The sequence below is a fragment of the Sarcophilus harrisii genome, chromosome 3, assembly GCF_902635505.1.
Source record: "Sarcophilus harrisii chromosome 3, mSarHar1.11, whole genome shotgun sequence".
Classification (NCBI taxonomy): Eukaryota; Metazoa; Chordata; class Mammalia; order Dasyuromorphia; family Dasyuridae; genus Sarcophilus; species Sarcophilus harrisii.
The window spans coordinates 248,191,562-248,212,420 of NC_045428.1; the positions used below are offsets into that span (position 1 = coordinate 248,191,562).

The window sequence follows — 20,859 nt, forward strand, 5'->3', positions numbered from 1 at the left end:
AAAAAACAGGGGCAGTTAGGTAGCACAATGAATAGTGCTGGCCCTGGAGGTAGGAGAACCTAAGTTCGAATATAGCCTCAGACACTCACTAGCCGTTTGACCCTGGGCAAGTCACTAACAATTGCCACCAAAGAAAGAAATAAGGAAAGAAAAGGAAATAAAATAGTGGTTCAAAGTGGTGCCATCCAGATAAGAGTAGTAACTGACAAAGCTGGCCCTTGAAATCCAGGGATCTAACGTTGACAAGTCTTTTAGTCACATTTGATAAGACATTTTCTAAAATATAGGAAGGCTGATCCATATGCCTGATTTGCATCCTCTAGATGTCAGCATGTGATCTTGGCATTTCTTTCTTTTTTTTTCTTCTTAGCATTTATTTTCTTTCTAATATGCTTTGTAAATATTTTCCCTCACTTTCTGAGACATTTTAAGAGAGAGTACCTTTTGCATCAATTTTTTATTTGAATTTTATTTTATTTTATACATTTAACAGTATTTTATTTTTCCAAATACATACAAAAATAGTTTTCAACATTCACTTTTGTAAAATTTTGTGTTCCAAATTTTTCTCTCTCTTGCCCCTCTCCCCATTCCCTAGACAGCAAGCAATCCAATACAGGTTAAATATGTACAATTCTTCTAAATATATTTCCATATTCAACATTGCATCAAATGTTAATGCTCCTCTTTGGCATCTAAAGCATTTTACATTTAGTCCCTTTCTACTTTTCCAGGTTTTTAAAACATCACTCCATTCCTTGCACTTTATGGTAGCTCTTCCTTTCATGCACCATCTCCCACTTTTTTTCTTACTTGGAAGACTACACTTGTTCTTCTCTGATTATCAGACTGCAACTTTTCAAGATTCAGTTCAAGACCTTGTACAGAAAGTCTTGTTAAGTCCTCTGGACTGCTGGAGCCTTCTCTTATAGATGTTACACATTATTTCCTGATTAAATTCTGAGGTCCTTGAGTATGACAGCCATTATACCTTTTTCTTTTTTTTCTCTAGTACTTGCCACAGTCTCTGGCAAATAGTAAGCTCTTAATGAATGTTTGCTAGTTAAACAAGGTGGAAGGGGTCTTTCATCTTTCTTGACTTAGAAAGACATATTTTTGCACCATTCTGAGTAGGAGTGCATGAAATATATCTCAGGGCAGGCTACCTACTGTAGCTTTCTCCCTCAGTTTAATTTCTTCAGTCAGGAAAGAATATACCAAGACAAATCTTGAGGTAAATTTATGTATATTATTAACAAAAACAAAAAAAGTTGCTAATCTTGAAGCAATTGGTCACAAAAATGAATCTAGTTGGGAGAGGGCAGACAGAGAGGATCTGGACACTTGTATGACTCTCCTAGCATGGAAACTCTCTTTACCAATTGTCAGCTCCTTTTAAACAACTATTTCTAGAGACTGATCTGGGGCACTGAGAGATTGAATTGCTCTTGGTAGTAAATAAATTAATTTAGGTAGTGTGGTCATTTGTATTATATTGGCTTGTCCTACCCATGAGCAATATATTTTTCCAGTTATTTAGGTCAGAAATATAACATAAACCTCGTTCTTCTGGTTCTTTATTTACCATATCATATTACCTCTTCCTACCAACCACTAGTCCTAAGGCAAATCCTTGTAAATTCAAAATAATTTCCATGTCTTATCTACTCGTGGACTTTTAGCTGCTAGGATAGTTAAAGCTGTGAACACATAAGCCAGTAACAAGAAACACAGTAGCATGTCTGTACATATCAGTGGTCATTGTATTGCTCATAGATCTTAACAACTTTCAGTTTTTCTGTGCATACCTTTTGATCCAGCCATGTCTCTACTGGGTCTGTATCCCAAAGAGATCATAAAAAAATGAAAAGGCCCCACATGTGTAAAAATGTTTGTGGTAGCCCTTTTTGTGGTGGCCAGGAACTGGAAACTGAGTGGATGCCCATCATTTGGGGAATAGCTGAATAAGTTATGGTATATGAATGTTATGGAATATTATTGTTCTATATGAAATGATGAGCAGGCTGATTTCAGAAAAACCTGAAAAAATTTATATGAATTGATGTTGAGTAAAGTGAGCAGAACCAAGAGAACACTGTACACAGCAACAAGAAGATTATGTGATGATCAGCTGTAATGGACATGGTTCTTTTCAACAGTGAGGAGATTCAAGGCAAATTCTACCAGTATTATCTCATCTGGTCTTAAATAAAAGCTAATTGCTCTGTCTTTCTCAAAGATGTATTGAGTCAATCTTTTTGTCTTTTGGAAGATGCTATAGAAATGTGGGGTACTTTTTATAAAAGCAAGGCACAAAGTTTGTTTGTTTTAGAGCAAAAACTAATCATTTGCCATTCATTGTCTTTCTCTAGGGATACTTGGTGGGAAATTCTTGGAAAGAGATCGTGTTAAGAAACCTGGACAGTTACTTTTTAAGAGTGAGCCTTCTGAATTCTTCAAGGCTTGGGATCTGTTTGTTGGTGCCCATGTTTGCTTCAATGGTCACAACTTTATTTTGTTGAACTGTGATGAATATGCATTCTCCTACATGGAACAGCATGCAAATGAGGTGAATAGGTCTTCCATTCTCAGCTTTCCTTTCAGCAAATTGAATTCTTGCCCCCTCTATCCCACAGCATCCTTATTCCTCTCCCACCCCTTCATTTTAACACCAGTTTTATATAGGAACCTGGCATATATAACAGTACTGCATAACTTAGCCATAGATCTTATCTACTTTGTCTGTGTCTGTTTATTCCTCTGAACTGGGGCTTCTGGGTATCATTAATTCAGGTCATATTTGCAATACAAACCACACAGTTCAAACAAGTTTCCTGGTTTTTATGTTGATACTGACACTGTTTCAGAAAGAGATTCAACAACTTTAGAAAAGCAAAACAATTTGGCAGGATATATTGTGCTGTTCTGGTTAATTTGCTTATACTGATAATTTAAAAAATTAGATATTAACCAAACAGAAGTCATATAGGAATTTGATAGTTGTTATGGCTGCAACTTCTTACAGCAAGGGTCACCTGGAGCATTAGCAAAAATATGAATCCAGGGAGAGATTAGGGCTATCTGTTTAGAAAGAATTAGGGGAAGGTTGCTTTGGGGAAAGCAAAAGAAAGAGACAGGAATGTGACTGCTTTTAGTTTATTATAGAATTTCTAAGTAAGTAATGATAATTTTAAAACTGAGCTCATATAATATCTTTCCATTGAAGAATTCAGCATGCAAACATACACAAAAAGTTAAGGAACTCTTTGCCATATTATCTTAATATAAAATTTTATTATCTCTAATAGAATAATGATTATAATTTCTTCTTGTTGTTGAGTCATTTCAGTCATGTCCAACTCTTCATGACTCCATTTGGGGTTTTCTTGGCAAAGATCATGGAGTGGTATACCATTTCCCTTTCAATTCATTTTACAGATGAGTAAACAGGGTTAAGTGACTTGCCTACGATCACACAACTAGTTAAGTTGGCTGGATTTGTACTCAGGCCAGCACTATATCCACTGTGCCACTTAGTGGCCTGATGACAATTTTATATGAGTCCAATAATATTCATGTAGCATTTGATGCAAATTCTTCCAATATTATCTCATCTGGTCTTAAAATGTTCCACTGAGATAAGTTGCTAAAATAAATCTCAGCAAATTAAATCTTTTTGTCAGCGATATTTAGACTGCAAATTATAGAAAAATATCATATTGCATATATATAAACATACATAAACATATAAATATATATATATATATATATATATATATATATATATATACACAATTTAGACTGTGATTTTGGGAGCTGATATTTGAGCTTGATATTCCTTTCTTTTCTTTTCAAGTCACTGAGGTCTCAGTTTTCTAAATAGCAAGTACACTCAGTAGGAAAAAAAAATACAAATACTTTTAAATGATTATACAAAATTTTAAAATGCATGCTTTTCAAAATTTCACTACATGAAAGAGAAATTTAGTATATTATTGTGCAGATTTTTATGTCTACTATTCTAGATTCCTTAGCTAGTCTTGCAAATAACTCAAGAACATGTATAAACATATAATGTAATTATCTTATAAGATATCTTACAGACATAAGATGTAATATCTTTTATAGTAATTATTCATCTACCTGTCAAATTTGTATTATCTCATTTATTGTATAGATCCCTTGCAAAGAATCACACACAGAAACACTAACATAAATTAAGACATGCACTGGGATGTTGTGCAGGAGTGATGAATGAAGTGGGGGAAGGAAAGCTGATTCTTGTTTTATTAAAATTCTTCCATTGGACACTCTCTGGTTTCATTCAAGCATGGGGTCTCTAACATAGTTAATTGCAATAGTTGTCCTACTCTGCTGAGTAACTAGATAATAAACCATACATTTATCATGCTCAAATATATAGTAAGACAAATTATTTAAGTTCAGGTGCTTATCAAAAAGAGGGGCCTCTGACTTTGTGGAGAAAAAGAAGAGGCTCAATATATATGTCAATGAACTTTATGCTAAAGACAACAAAGTATCTAGTGGAACAAATTAAAAGAGCTATATTTTAAATTTTGAGTAGCTGTTTAAGATGATGCTTTGAAGGCTTTATAAGTTGAAGTACTCATGAAGTACTTCATACCAATGGCAGCAGTCAACAATAATTTGAATATACAGATTCAATTAGTCCTCAATTAAACCAGTCTGCTTTGTACCTTAGTTTAAAATAATCTTATCTTCTATATTAGTGTTGCCATGACCAAATGCTTTATACTTTTTCCCTTTATTTTTCAATGTAAAGAAAAAAAGTCATGTGTTGTTAGTTTTTTTTAATATCTTGTAAGAAACTTTATGATTTTAGGCTAGAGTAATGATTTTTATTTTATAGATTTATTATTTTAGAAAATTCTGACTGTATAAACCATTGTGATTTATCTGTTTATTGTAATAATCTAGAAGGTCTACAGTCACAGAAAAGAATAGGCATTTTACTTGCTTAACATCAGCAGAATTGGCCTAAGTTTTTTTTTTTTTCTTTACAGTTAAATACATGTATAATATTTTTTTTCTTTTTTAGTTCCCTATGAGCAACATTGAGCTTATCCTGAAAAAGTTGAAAGCTATTGGGAGCCCTAGTGCCAGAGACATCAAACTGGTCTTTGCAGCCACTGATCCTAAGCACACAAAAGTGCTGGATTATGAAACATTCAGGTAAGAATGTGGGAGGCCACATTCTTTTTTGCTTTTCCTTTAAGATTTCTTAGAATGTATTAACAATAGACTATTTCCTGGAGTCTGTATATATTTTATGGAGACATTTAATTTCTTTTCTTTTTACAATATGTGATCTATTTTTTATATAAGATATACCTATTATATATATATATATATAGATATATATGTGTGTACATATATATGTGATATAATCAGATATTGGACTATGAGACAAAAGCTGCCATTTTTCATGTTTGTGTTCTCAACACCATACAAAGTACCTTTCACACTATAGGTACTTAAGAAAGTTGATTGAATTGCATGTGAAAAAAATTCATATAGAGACACAGGAAATAACAAGCTGGCAACAGCTTCTTCTAAGTCATGGCAGTGAAGCAACAGAAAAACATCAGAGATCACCATCTTTTTAAAGATGGGAAAATTATATATATATGAAAAGCTAAAGCAAAAAAGACTTTGAAATCAAATCATGAACTTTTTATTTTTTGGTTTGTTTTTTAACTGGAATTGAGATTAAGATCAAATAAATAATTGAAAATAAAAATAAACGCTTTCCTGATTCCTGGAGAAATAAAGTGACCTATCCATCCATGCATCTATCTATCCATCTATCCATCTAGCTAGCTAGCTACTTGTTTGCCTACCTGAATATCTTATCAGTTATCTATCTAATCCATCAGTCTTATCTATCTAACTAACTTGGGAAGGACATATTAATATAGGAATATAAAGAAAGAAAAGATTGCATTAATCAAAGATTTTCAACAAGTACTGGCCAAATATGATAAGGATGAATCTCCAGGACAATTTTCTAAATGGTAGTGTGGCCTTTTGTATTATCATGATTTGAAATATTTGTTCAGTTAAGGAATAAAAGTTGCCTTCCCTGAAACTTACCCTTGAAAGGAAGGCATTGTCATTCTAATACAGACACTTCTTTGCTTTTCCTCTCACTGAGCTTGACCTCCTCTCTGATCACTATCAACTCTGTTCCTATATAATGAACTCTCATAGGGGAGAAGAGATGAACAATAAAGACAATGGAGTCTCCGACCTGAAAACACTGAAAATGATTGACTCATTTTTTAAATTATTTTTTATTTTTTGCTTTTTGCTGAGGCATTTGGGGTTAAGTGACTTGCTTCAGGGTCATACAGCTAGGAAGTGTTAAGTGTCTGAGATCAAATTTGAACCTAGGTCCTCCTGACTTCAGGGCTGGTGCTCCATTCACTGTGCCACCTAGTTGCCTCTCTCTCTCTCTCTCTCTCTCTCTCTCTCTCTCTCTCTCTCTCTCTTTTTTAAAAAGTTAAAACCACTGGATTCAGCTTTACTCAGTTTGGGACACTGATTAAAATGCAATATCATCCTATCGCGTATCTCCCAAGCACCTAGTCAATATCCAAATTTATCAATGATTCACTTTCATCTACATATTAAAGGAAGTCAATATTTCTCTTTTTTTTCAATACCCCCTCACAAATTTTGAAATACACAACAGTAATTATCATTAATCATTTATTTTTATCTAGAGCCTGCAAACTTTTAAGATAAGACTATTAGGGAATTATGAACACATGTCAAACAAACAAACAAAAAAACCATGAAACCTTGGACTAGATGTCTATCTCTTAGGCAGAAGGATGAAGGAGAAGGAGGAAGGGACTTGTCATCTATATGAATTATCTATCAGTGAGAATTTACCATGTGCTGAACAAACCTCTCATTTGCCGGACTCAACTATGACATCTGTACTCTGTGGATGAAGATGGCAATAACTAAATTGGAGTTCAGTCATACACAATGACAGTCATATATAATTGCTCCTCTTTACTCTTATCTCCTGCATTTATTTCTTTGTTTCTAACTCTTATTTGACTGATTCTAATCAAATATTATCTAATCAAACCTTTTTTTCTAACCTTCTGCAACTTTGACATATTTCATTATGCTACATCCTCCTCAGCGTTTTTCTTGCATTGCAGAGAAATATCATATAAATTACACCCATTTGAGGGGCAACTAAGTGGCACAGTGGATAGAACACTACCCCCGAAGACAGGATGACCTGAGTTCAGTTTTGGTCTCAGGCACTTAATACTTCATAACTGTGTGACTCTGAGCAAGTCACTTAACACCAGTTGCCTCATCAAAAAGCAAACAAAACAAAACAAAAAAACAAAAACTAAAAAAAAAAATTACACTCATTTGGGCAAAGCCAAGGTGGTGGAATAGCATAAAGAATTATAGTGATCCCATCCCCCTCTCCTCCACAAAATATTCCTCCATTCAAAGCACCCCAGATCAAATCCTGATCAGGAAATCCAAGAAAAAGTTATAGTAATTTTTCCAGCTCATTTTAACATAAGGAGACTAAAAGCAAAAGGCCCGTGGACAGTGGAGATGGTATCTGGCTAGGGATACATGGGGTAGTCTGTTGGTGAGGGACTTAAAGGGTACCTAGACTGAGGTTATAGGTAAGATGAGGTCTTAGAACCATACTGGGGCACTACAGTCTTGTACAGCATATGGACATAGGTACCAGTTGGTTACTATCCAGTTCTGGATTATAGACCCTGGGCAGACTTAGGACTTTAGTAGCATTCTGGAGTAAGACGCAGTTGCCAGTCCTAAGTTCTGTACTAAATAAGTTCAGAAATAAGCAGTAGTTGTATGACTGACCTGGGAGTGGAGTGCTAATTTCTTGTTTAGTCTTATGCCCAAAGAGTAATAACCAGAGGAAGAATGTCAGATCAAAGGAAAGTCTACAGTTCTATCACTCTGAAGAGCTTCCCAGCTGGCTGGTAGTGGCTAAGCTCAGTCTTTTATTGCTCAGACCCAAACCCATGTCAGGAACCTGTAGAGCTCAGGCCAGATGGGCAATGATTAGACTTTTCTCTGGATCAGAACACATTGGGAGAACTGAAAGCTTACAGGTCTGCAGTCTGAGCTGTCCCTGAGATTCTAGAATAACATAACATTTAGTACTCTAAGAAAGCAGCAACAAGACCATCACAGAACTTCCTTCCAAAAAGATACAGAATCTGACTGTAAGCATAAACTCCCACAGTGAGAACATTGACTGGAAGAATGAGCAAATGAACAAACAAAAAGAATCTCACCATAGAAAATTGTTGTGGTAGCAGGGATGCTAAAGGCATAAACCCAGAAGAAAAGAATAATTCTAGAATATCTACAGTTAAAGCCTCAGAAAAAAATACATGGTTTTCACATATTCAAAAAGGATTGAAGGCAAAAGAAGGGGCTAGTAGAGGATAAGATGGAAAATTGTGCCATGAGAATAATCATCATGAGGTTGGGAAGATTTTGGAAGATAGTGGATAAACAGTCCTAGCAAGAATGATCCATGGGATCATGAAGAGTTGAATACAACTGAACAACTGAAAAAACACATAATTAGAATTCATGAAAGAAATTAGGCAAGAGTTGCTTTATTTTTTGTTATATTATTAGAATAAGAATGCTAAAGGAAATTTTGGAAAGAAATAAGAACTAGAGAAGAAAGAATTGGAAAAAAAATTAACAGATACACCAAATCTTGCCCAAGAGATAAACTTCCTGAAAATTTGAATGGATCCAATAGAAGCCAATGACTCCACAAGATATTAAGAAATATTAAAACAAAGCTAAAAGACTGAAAATATAGAAGAAATTATAAGGTATTTTATAAGCAAAAAAATTGATCTAGAAAACAGATCAAAAAGAAAAAAAGAATAATTGGACTACCTGAAAATCATGACCAGAAAACCAGTCTAAATATCATATTTCAAGAAATCTTTTTTTTATTATAGTAACTTTTTATTGACATAACCCATGCCAGGGTAATTTTTTTTACAACATTATCCCTTGCACTCACTTCTGTTCCGATTTTTCCCTCCCACCCTCCACCCTCTCCCCTAGATGGCAAGCATATTTCAAGAAATCTTAAGGAAAATTTCCCAGACCTCTAAGACAAAGAATTCATCGTTCATCTCCTGAAAAGAAAAACTGCAAAATAAAAATTCCTAGATATAGCATAGGCAAAATACAGTTTCGATCAAACAAAAAAAAAATACTGCAAGCAGGTAGAAAGAAAGAATTTAAGTGAACTGAAGAGCCACAGTCAGGATCACACATGATTTGATAGCCACCACTGTAAAGGAGCAAGAGATCTTAGAATGTGATAATCCCTAAAGCGAAGTATTTAGGTTTACAGCAAAGAACAACCTATCTAGCAAAATTGAGTATAATCCTAGAGAGGGGGAGGGGGAAATGAACTTTTTAATGAAATAGAGGAATTCCAAGATGATGAAAAAGTCAGAGCTATAAAGAAACTGATGGCCAAATATAGAAATTAAGGGAAACATAAACAGGTAAGTCAAAAATTCATGAGATTAAGTAAGGATAAACTACTGACATTTTAGTAAAGAGAGATGAAAAATGTGTTCCTTTTATCCTAAATCCTATCAAGTCACAGAAGGAGTCTAGATAGAAGCCTGAGAGTGGACTTTAAAAGAAGACTGGAAAAGAAGGGGAAAAGAAATACTTATTCAAACAAGAAAACAAAAGTGAAACAATAACATCAGAAGTGTATTATTGGCATGTCTTGTGGAAATCCCAGGCATTCACCTATTGCTGACATTTGCTTGTAGTCCAGCTCCATGGATGTTACATAACACTTTATTCTTTCCTTAGATATTATCACAGTTTCAGTGTCACATGGCCTTTGAGAAAAGGTCACTATACACACATCATTTTCTTTGGAGGGAATTGAATACTGAATTCATAGTTGGTTAGTGTAGTTATCCATCTCTGGAAATCAGAATCTAATCTGGCAATGATTAAAATATATTAGTGTATTGTTATCCTACATTTAAAACCATTCCATATACATAAGCTTTATAATTCTCAGTGATAATCTACTTCACATTCAGTCAGCATGAATTAAGTGCTTACTATATGCCAGGTACTGTGCTAAGTGCTAGGGATAAAACAAAACAAAACAAATCAATCACTCTTGTTGACTATTCAAGACTCTCTCTCATTCAAGATTCTTATACTGTTCTTAGGTCCATACCAAAAGCCTAGTCCAAATATCAGAAATCCCTTGTGAATGTCAAAAATCTGTTAATTGACACTACTTTTCCAAAGCTGCATTCATGTTTTAACATTTTAACATTTAATATTTAGCATCATGTTTTAAAATTGATCCACAATGTCAATTTTTAACCAATTGCTAAAGGAAAATTGTATTAACTGATCAATCTTAAATGGTATAGAAACCAATAAATGGTCTAGTAAGACAGCCGACATATATAAAACCATTAGCTTTCTCTTTAAATTGTAGAATGGGCTAACTATATTCACTTCATTTTATTCTCTTTATCACCTTCCTCATAACCAGTCAAGTATGGCTTTTTCTTTGGTCACTGCCCTTTATTCCCTGTTTCCACTCTTTCGTATCCAATGCTAAAGATTTAATCAATCACAAATTTTTACAGCAATTAGCTTACTTCTATTCTATTGGCAATATCATAGCCCTTAAGTCCATGTGGTCCTCTTTTTTTTTTTAAACAGTTTTTACAGAGTTTATATCTAATGAAAAGCCATTCATAATAATTCCACTTAAGACATTTCCTAACATTCAGACAGAGGTTTAGCTCTCTATCCTAATTTATATTTTGTATATTGCCAGCTAATTCCTGACTTGAAGCATCTTCCTTTTTCAGCACAGATTAAATATATAAATATGTAATGTAAGCTTGTATGAATTAACTAGGGAGTTTTATGTGACACAAAATCAGGATTTAAAAGAGGTACATTTGCTATCAGAGGCATAGGGAACTGAGGTTGTATAAAATATGTGTCTTTTGAAACTTCAGTCTTTGAAGAAGGGATAACTAGTCACTTCAGTCCAGAATTCTTTGTTCCAAGATAGTTGCAGAGACAGGTGGCCCACTATCATCTCTTTCCTCTCTGCTATGGCTCTGTTCTCCCCTTCCAGTCTTTTATCTCTCCAGCTTAACTCATTAAGTTCTGATCACAGCTGAGAACCTAATCTACTTCACAATCTCTGTTGTTTAGCTTATGGAATCTGATCCATTTCCTCTTACCCTCTCTCACAGACTTTACATCTTTTCACCTAGCTCAAAGATTGTGAATAAGGGTCCAAATCTCTTTTCAAGGCTAGTCTTTTCAAATCCCAAAATGTTGCTGGTTAGTTCTCAAAACCCAGTTACATATGAAATGGGTGTTATAAAGGTGTAAATCAGTAGCAATAAGAGCAGTAGCTCTTAGCGCATCGATAAGCAATTACATAAGTTAAGTTTACATGCTGTCAAATCAATGAACCAAACAGCAAGCTTCTATTAAGCACTTACTTTCTACCATGCATTCAACTAAGTGCTAAAGATACAAAAAAAGAAAGCTCAGGAAGATTACTATTCTATTTGGAAAGACAAAATATGTGACAGAAATGTATTTATCATAATAAATACAGAGTAGAAAAAAAGAAAAATAGTTAAGAAGAATAAAACTGAAATAAAGATAAAGATAAAAAGATAAGATTAAAAATCTAGCAAAGGGAAGGGGAAGAAAAGAAAAACAGCATTAAAGAAAAAATGTTAAAAGATAAAAATTGTAGGCATCAGAATTTTAAAAGCCCAATATAGAAAAATAGTATTTCTCTCCAAAATACATACATACATACATACACACATACACACATATGCACATATACACAATAATAATGAAATAACATAAATCCTATAAATAAAAATTCAGGAAACAGAAACAAAATGTAAATGTTTGTTATTATCTTTAATGCATGCAACAATCCAGAAAATTTTGTTTTAAAAAAAGGGAGGAAGAAGGAATTAAAACAGATCTAAACTTAAAAAAAAATCCCATGGAAAAGCCACCCATATGTTGCACCCAGGTTGTCAGGATTTGCATGTCTGTTGGAAGATTAAAAATGGAAAAAAAAAAATAAAAGACAAGAAGGTATTTATTGTCTCTTCTGTCTTCTGTTTTGAAATGAGGGCATTATTTGGCCTGTTCCTCCCACCAGGCCTAACTCTAGTCTCTGACATAAATGTTGTGCCTACAGAGAATTCTCCCAGAAGACTTGGGGAGATGGGGCAAAAAATGGAGAAGGCAATATGACCTGACAACCTATCATCCTTCCAGACAGCAAAACCAATTGACTCACTTTCCCCTAAGGGCAAAAGCCCTCAGTTAAGCTTTATCTACTTTGGGATGTTTATTAAAATTAATAAATCAATGTCATGCTTTCTCACATCAATTTTAAGTCTCCATTTAGCATATAGATGTACTGACAATTAAGACAATGTTCCTTCCTTTTATAACTTCTCATTCAATAGTAAAGAAATGCAAAATTCAAGAGCAATTGTGATTGATCATAGTTTATAAAGAATATTTAGGCATTAAAGTATGAATCAAATCAGGAATTAAAAAAAAACCACAACAAAAAATAGAAAAACTTTGGATTTAAAATCTACCTCTCAGACAGAAGGGAAAAGAAGATCACTAGATTCTTGGACAGTGGATAATTCTCCACTTGAAACATGCATCTTTCTCCCTAGCCAAGCCTCAACTATCCCCTCTGGCTTTGTTGGGTAAAAGTTGTAGTGGTCCTAATCACTCTCTACTTCAGCCATAGCAAATCATTGTCATTTTATTTGATTTCTCCAGCATCCATCTTCTTGGTGCTCATTCTCAGTGGACCAATTGCATCTTCCATTCAGCCTCTTCTTAGCCCTCTGTATCCATATGTGTGACTGCCATGGTAGCATCAATATTGACCCTGGCAACCTTGTATCTCAGCATCTTCATACTATCTTGCTTGTATTATAGAAAATTCTTCTTCAAACCCACTGACTTTCATAATGGTTTCTGCTTCAAGCAAGGGGAAATAATGCTTTCTCTTTTGAGAATGAGCTCCTCTTTAATCTGTAGGTCACAATAAGCAAAAAAATTCCATTCTGGCCTGCAGAACTTTTATTCCACAATTGTACATGCCTGGGAAGGAAAGGGGGGAGTGGAAGAGAGAAAATGAGCTACAGTAAAAATGGGAAAATTTAAATTTAAGGTCAGCTGAAAGATTTCTTATCCTACCGACAATGTGAATGAATGAGTTGAGGAGTATGTAAATTAAATTAAAGCTAGAAGACAAAGAAGGCTTTCAATTCAGACTGAGGGTTTTGACTTTTGAAAACTATATGGGAAGAAGCCAAGCCTGATGGAGTAAAGACATGGAGTTAGAAATCAGAAAATAAGCTTATAAAAATGCTAAAGTGACTATGTTCTGTTATTGTTTCTTCAGTTGCCCATGGCAATGTTGACTGGTAACCCAGATACCTGTTAAAAGTTTAAAATATTGGAAAATTTAACTTTCTGTTTTATATAAGCATCAGTGTGTCTCCAAAATGTAGAATCATAAAAGTCTAGAAGATTAGAACTAGAGGAGTGCTCAGAGATGTTTCTCATCTCAAATTGTGCTGCCTAGGAGGGAAATATCTACATTCTCTACTGTAGACCATTCTCTACCCAACTGCCAACTCAGGCAGCTGAGTACAAACTGAAACCAGGGAGAAGGAGACAGTGTCAGGAATATGAGAGAAGCAGGATATGGAAGAGGAAATCCTTTTTATAAAAAGGAATATTTTAAGAACTAAGGATCTTTGGTGGTAAAAATTCTGTGGACTAGTTGGAAAACCTGGATTTATTCCAACAATTAAAGTTTATAGATAAAGAAAAGAGATTCAGAGGGATTTATAAAGTACCTTATTCCAAGGTCACAAAGCTAATTAACACTTGACACAAACAGCAAGCAAGAAAGAAAAACGAAACAAAGAAAGAAAGAAATAGTTATATCTTATTTAGAATTTCCAACTTTTTTTTTAACATCAAGAATTTGTCATTTCTTTGCATTATATGTATGTATATATACTTATCTACATATCTATGTTATAGTAGTATAATTTTTGAAATTTAATTCAAAATGGACATTTATTATGTAAAAGAAATTCTCCATTCAGACCTTTAACATAGCCACACATAATAAGATTTTAATGTGTTAACATGTTGTAACATATTGTGATGCCTTTATGAAGTTCTAGTCCCTTGCTGATTGGATTTAATATAGAATAACTTGATTGACTGAACGAACAAATTATCCATACCTTTGAGAGCTTTAAATAGCAATGTCCTGGATAAATTTCAGATTACAAAAGTGGGAGAGATTACAAAGTTCAAATGGCCTGCTCAGGAGTGAAGGGGTTTTTTCTCCATACTCCTTTGCACACACAGGCCACACCACACACTATATAGTTTTAAATATAAGCTAATAGACTGGAAACATTGCATCTATCAGGGAGAAAAGATATATTTATTACAGAGATATAGGAATACAGCAAGACTGATCACATAGGAGGAACTTTCAGGAATATCATTCCTGGAAGAGAGAAGAAAGCTTGGGGGCAATTAGATGATACAGTGGATACTGGCCCTGAAATTAGTCAAATTCGGCCTCAGACACTTAACACTTACAAGTTATGTGAATCTGAGCAAGTTATTTAACCCCAATTGACCACCAAAAATCCCCAACAAAACAAAATGAAACAAAACAACAACAACAATAAAAAGAAGATAGTTGGATTATTGAAGGGAGTAAATCCTTGGTAAATTATCTGAGCATTTTGCCCAGCAGAAATATGGAGCTGAAGGGTATATGAGGAAGACAGAAAAGACTTCCAGTACCAAGAATTTTATTTGTGTCTGATTCTTTATGATCTCCTGTGGGGTTTTCTTGGCAAAGACATTGGAGTAATTTGTTATTCTCCAACTGATTTTACAGATGAGGAAGATGAGGCAAAATTAAGTAACTTGTTCAGAGTCAAGTGAGTGTCTGAGGCCAGATTTGAACTCAAAAAGATGAGTCTTGGCTGTCTCTAGGCCCAGCACTCTACCCATCCTACCACCTATCTTCCTCTTACACAGGAATTAGTTGCTACATATGAATGAGCCACATATTTATATTGCGCATAGTATGGCACCATGATATTATTAGATTAAGCCCACTAGTGCTTCCCGTGAAAATAGTGTATTTTTTGTGGGATAGTGCATTCTAGGATTATAGGGAAGAATATAATTACTCTTAATACTGTATCATCTGAATATATAGCGTACATTTGTTAAGAATTAATTGCATTAACTGGATAATTTTGATTATATTAAATTGAAAGGGTTTTATACAAACAAAATCAATGCAGCTAAGATTAGAAGGGAAGCAGAAAACTGGGGGAGGGTGTAATTTATATCCAAGGTTTCTGATAAAGGGTTCATTTATAAAATATATAGAGAATTGACTCAAATTTATAGAAATACAAGTCACTCTCCAATTGATAAATGGCCAATGGATATGAATAGATAATTTGCAGATGAAGAAATAAAAAGTCATTTTTAGTCATATGAAAAAAATGCTCTAAATCACTATTGATTAAAGAAATGCAAATTCAGGCCACTCTGAGGTACCACTTCATATCTCTCAAATTGGCTAAGATGACAGGAAAAGATAATGATAAACATTGGAAGGAATGTGGGAAAACTGGGATATTAATTGGTAGAGTTATGAACTGATCAAACCATTCTGGAGAGCAATTTGGAACTATGTCCAAAGGACTATCAAACTGTACATCTTCTTGGATCCAGCAATGTTTCTACTGGGTCTGTATCCCAAAGAGATCATGAAAAAGAGAGAAGGACCCACATGTGCAAAAATGTTTATAGCAACCCTTTTTGCAGTAGCAAGGAATTGGAAACTGAGTATATGGCCACCAGTTGAGGAATAACTGAATAAGTTATGGTATATGAATATAATGAAATATTATTGTTCTGTAAGAAATGACCAATAAGATGATTTCAGAGAGGCCTGGAGAGACTTACATGAACTGATGCTGAATGAAATAAGCAGAATCAAAAGAACATTATGCATAGTAATAGCAAGATTATGTGATGATCAACTTTGATGACCCTGGCTCTTTTCAACAATGAGGTGATTCATGCCAGTTCCAATAGATTTGTGATAAAAAGAGCCATCTTCATCTAGAGAGAGGACTGTGGGGAGTGAATGTAGATCACAACATAATATTTTCACCTTTTGATGTTTGTTTGTGTTTTTCTTTCTCATTTTTTCCATTTTGATCTGATTTTTCTTGTGTAGCATGATAATTGTGAAAATTTGTTTAGAAGAATTGTACATGTTTAACATATATTGGATTACTTGCTGTCCAGGGGTGAGGAGGAAGGGAGAAAAATTTGGAAAATGGGCTTTTGCAAGAGTGAATGCTGAAAACTGTCTTTGCATGTATTTTGAAAAATTATTTTAAAAAGTGTTAATTGCATTTAATAGCTAATAGTTCATAGAAAGCACGTCAGTGTGGGTTCATGAATTGGGATGTTAGGAGTATATACTCACTAGGTTATCTCTAGAACCCAAGGTAGTAGTGACCTTGTAAGTATCAATAAGTCAGAAGGATCCTGAAGTTAGGTACATGTTGGAGGCTCATCTGGGTTATATTTGGATACCCTAAAGTGTCCTACTAAAGAAAATTTCCATCTGAAACTCTCTCTAGGATGACCGACCAGGTATTCCATGGCAAAAAATATTGACAATTTTTATTTTGTTTAATTTGGATAGTCCATTCTGTAATTCTTTGACATGATCCACAGGCTAATTTTACAAGTTAAAACAATTTCTTTAAGATAGTTTTTAGATAATTGAATGTTTAAGTATTGATATCTATGTATTATGTGCCTATTATGAGTATGGAAGAAGCTATTATGAACAATATGGATTTTGTACCCTTAAAACTCTGCTTACTATGGAAGCTCATCCATGTTCATTGAGTAGCTAGATTGTATAGCAGATAGTACTAGGGCTAATGCCCCAGTATCAGGAGTTCAAATCTTTCCTCAGACACTTACTATCTATGTAACCCTGGGCAAAACACGTAACGAACTCCCCTTTTGTCACAGTTTCCTTAATGTGTAAGAAATGCAGATCATAATACACCTACCTGTCAGGGTTATTATGAGGATCAAATGTAAAATATTTAGGATAGTGCCTGTCACATATAAGTGCTATATAACTGTTAGGTATTATTATTATTATTATTATTATTATTGCTATTCATGTTTTTTTTCCCTTTTAAGCAGACTCAGATCAAGATAACATGACTCAAATGAACTGCAGATGATGAGGTTTGCTTACTGGCCCAAGTAAATCAGGCCCAAATGCTTAAATTTCTTTCTTAAAATTTTTTTTATTGAACTAAAAATAAGAAAAAAACAAAATAGAAAAAGAAAGACAGAGAAGGAAAATAAACCAAGCCAAAATAAAACATTGTCATATGCTCAGCAGAACATCAGAGAGGATTCAAAATATATGACAATAAATTTCCATTTCAAGAAGCATATATAATAATAGAAGAAATTATATTCATGACTATCCATCTTGGTTTTCTTGTAAATTATTCTTTTGTTCTCTGTTGTGTACTTTTTACTTTATTCTTTTTTTTCTCTTTCATCTCCCCCATCTCTTTTAAGCAGGTCATAGTTAAGCACTTGTATTTATATATACATATATGTGTATGTATATATATATATATATATATATATATATATATATTTCACATTCACCTTCACACCCACACATATATATATACATGTATAAATACACACCACATGCATAAATACACACACAAATACATGCAAAATATTTAGCCTACTAAATCCCTTTGGTAATTTAATGAGTTTTTTTTTTTTTTTTTAAATTAGGTCATTTATCCCTGTGAGGGTTAAATTGTGATCTCTAGTTGGATTCCTAATGTGTTTCAGGGATCTCTGGAGTAATTTTCACCCTTCCTTTTTCAGAGTAAACATGATCTTTGAATCTATGCAATCCATGTCAAAGGGAAACTTTTGGGAGAGACAAAACCTGAACCTTTGGCCCCATGTTTGATCCAATCCATTTTTTGGTAGTCCTTAGTGTGCCCCTGGAGAAGAGCAACTAGCCAAAGTGGGAAGATACCTAGTGCTCATTGGTCCCATAAGATCTGTTATTGTCACAAGGATTATGCTAAGATATTTGGGGAGGTATGAAGTGAAATAAGACTCAAGCTCTCAAACAGTACTCATGTCCAAACAAATATATGGCACATCTGCATCCAAAAAGAGGGCTATGGCAACTGAATGTGGATTGCAACATAATGTTTTCTTTCAACATTTTTGTTGGTTGTTTCCTTGTTTTTTTTTTCTTTTTTCATTTTCTTACTTTTTGATCTGATTTTTCTTGTGCAACATGATAAATGTGGAAATATGTATAGAAGAATTGAACATGTTTACCATTATTGGATTACTTGCTGGTTAGGGGAGGGGAAGTAGAGGGAAGATAGGAAGAAAAAAATTGGAACACAGAGTTTTGCAAGGATAAAAGTTGAAAACTATGCATATATTTTGAAAATTAAAAAGCTAAAAAAATATATGACACTTTTTTGTACCATGCATCTATCACTACTCTGTCAGAAGGTAAGAAGCATGCTTCATCTTCAGATCTCCAGAAAACATGATTGGTGATTGCACTAATAGAAATGTTCAGTCTTTCAGTTTTTCTTTATGATATTATCTTGTTGAAGAACTTAGCTTAAAAAGGCCAGGGTCTCCCACTGCATTAGGGCCATCTCCAGTCATCCTGATCCATATCTTGCTTTGGAGGGGAAAGTGAGGCAGGTGACCTTGACCAGTCTCCCTCACTTAAATCCAATTTGCTTGTGTGTCATGGTATCAGCTTCCTGATGTCATGATCCTCTTCAAGAAGGAAGGATAAACATCACCTTTATATTGTTTTCTTCATTTTGCTTGTTTTACTTTGTGTCAGCTTGTACCACCCAAGAATCTCAGAAATTGTGTTTCTTGTCATTTCTTAGATGTAATAAAATTTCATTATATTCATATTTTTCAATTTGTTCAGCTATTCCCCAGTTTTCTAGAAGGTAATCTAAGGTACTTCTTACATTCTAGGTTTTTTCCCCCTTTTTTTCTTCATTTCACTCGCCCCAAATCCCAGTCTCCTTCACGATAAGAAAGTTTGTTTTGTTTGTGATTATTGAATTCTCAATATTATCCTCACTTTTCCTATTCTTGCTCTGTTCCTTGTTGAATTTGTTGTTTTTCTAAAATAAGCTTTTTGATGTATAAGCCTCCTTTTTTATTTACAAAACATATGCATGGGTAATTTTTCAGCATTGACCCTTACAAAACCTTCTGTTCCAACTTTTCCCCTCCTTCCCCCCCACCCCCTCCCCTAGATGACAGGTAGTACAAGATATGTTAAATATGTTAAAGCATATGTTAAATACAATATTTGTGTACTTATCTATACAGTTATCTTGCTGCACAAGAAAAAGCAGATCTAGAAAGAAAGAAAAAAAAACCTGAGAGGGAAAACAAAAAAGTAAGCAAACAATAACCGAAAGAGTGGAAATGCTATGTTATGGTCCACACTCATTTCCCATAGTTCTTTCTCTGGGTGTAGCTGATTCTCTTCATTACTGAATAATTGGAACTGGTTTGAATCATCTCATTGTTGAAGAGAGCCACGTCCATCAGAGTTGATCCTCATTGAATTGTACAGTGATTTCCTGGTTCTGCTCATTTCACTTAGCATCAGTTCATGTATGTCTCTCCAAGCCTCTTTGTATTCATCCTGCTGGTCATTTCTTACAGAACAATAATGTTCCATAACATTCATATAACACAATTTATTCAGCCATTCTCCCTCCAATTGATGAGCATACATTCAGTTTCCAGTTTCTGGCCACTACAAAAAGGGCTGCCACAAACATTTTTGCACATGTGGGTCTCTTTCTCTTCTGTGAGATCTCTTTAGAGTATAAGCCCAAAAGTTACACTGCTGGATCAAAGGGTATGCACATAAACCTCCTTTTTTCATTTCAGATAAAAGTTCCTCTGATACTCACTATTGCCACCCATCCTTGCCTCCATGTTTATATGCTTCTCAAGTACTCCATTGATAAAAAATAGCAAGTTCCAAACCCTTCTTCCTCCTTTCTATACTTGTGTGATTCCTTTTATTTTTTCTTCTTCAGGCCTTCAGAACAACCCCATCGCTCCCTCCTATGGCTTCTGCTTTTATCATATAACTTTGTCAATATCCTTTTAATACATTAAAGTTTGAAGGGACACATATCTTCTTTTATGAAGATGTTAGCACTACATTTTAGTCCTTTCTCCCTGCCCCCTCCCACAGTTGCTAATTAATTTATATATCTAGGTTTTTCTGAACTTCTCTGCTTGGATTTTTAAGTCTTTAAACTTTAAACTTTAAGTCTTTTCAACAAAAATGCTCAAAATCCCTCCATTCCATTAAAAGGGTATTTTCTCCCTCCCTCTATCTCTTCCCTCTAAATATTATACTTAGCTTTACAGTATATTCTTGGTTGTAAGCTGATATTTTTTTGTTTTGGATTACTATATTCTAGGATTTTTTATCTTATTTTTATTTATTTAGATATTTTTTATTTT

General features: G+C 34.1%; 1 protein-coding gene across 1 annotated transcript in view; it reads left to right on the forward strand.

The window, feature by feature from the left end:
- The window catches only part of EFHC2 (EF-hand domain containing 2), a 217,312-nt gene that overhangs the window by 142,878 nt on the left and 53,575 nt on the right, over positions 1 to 20,859 (forward strand). The window contains exons 10-11 of the mRNA XM_031959378.1: positions 2,373 to 2,569; positions 5,081 to 5,214. Coding sequence (XP_031815238.1) covers positions 2,373 to 2,569; positions 5,081 to 5,214 — 331 coding nt within the window. The remainder of the gene's footprint in view (positions 1 to 2,372; positions 2,570 to 5,080; positions 5,215 to 20,859) is intronic.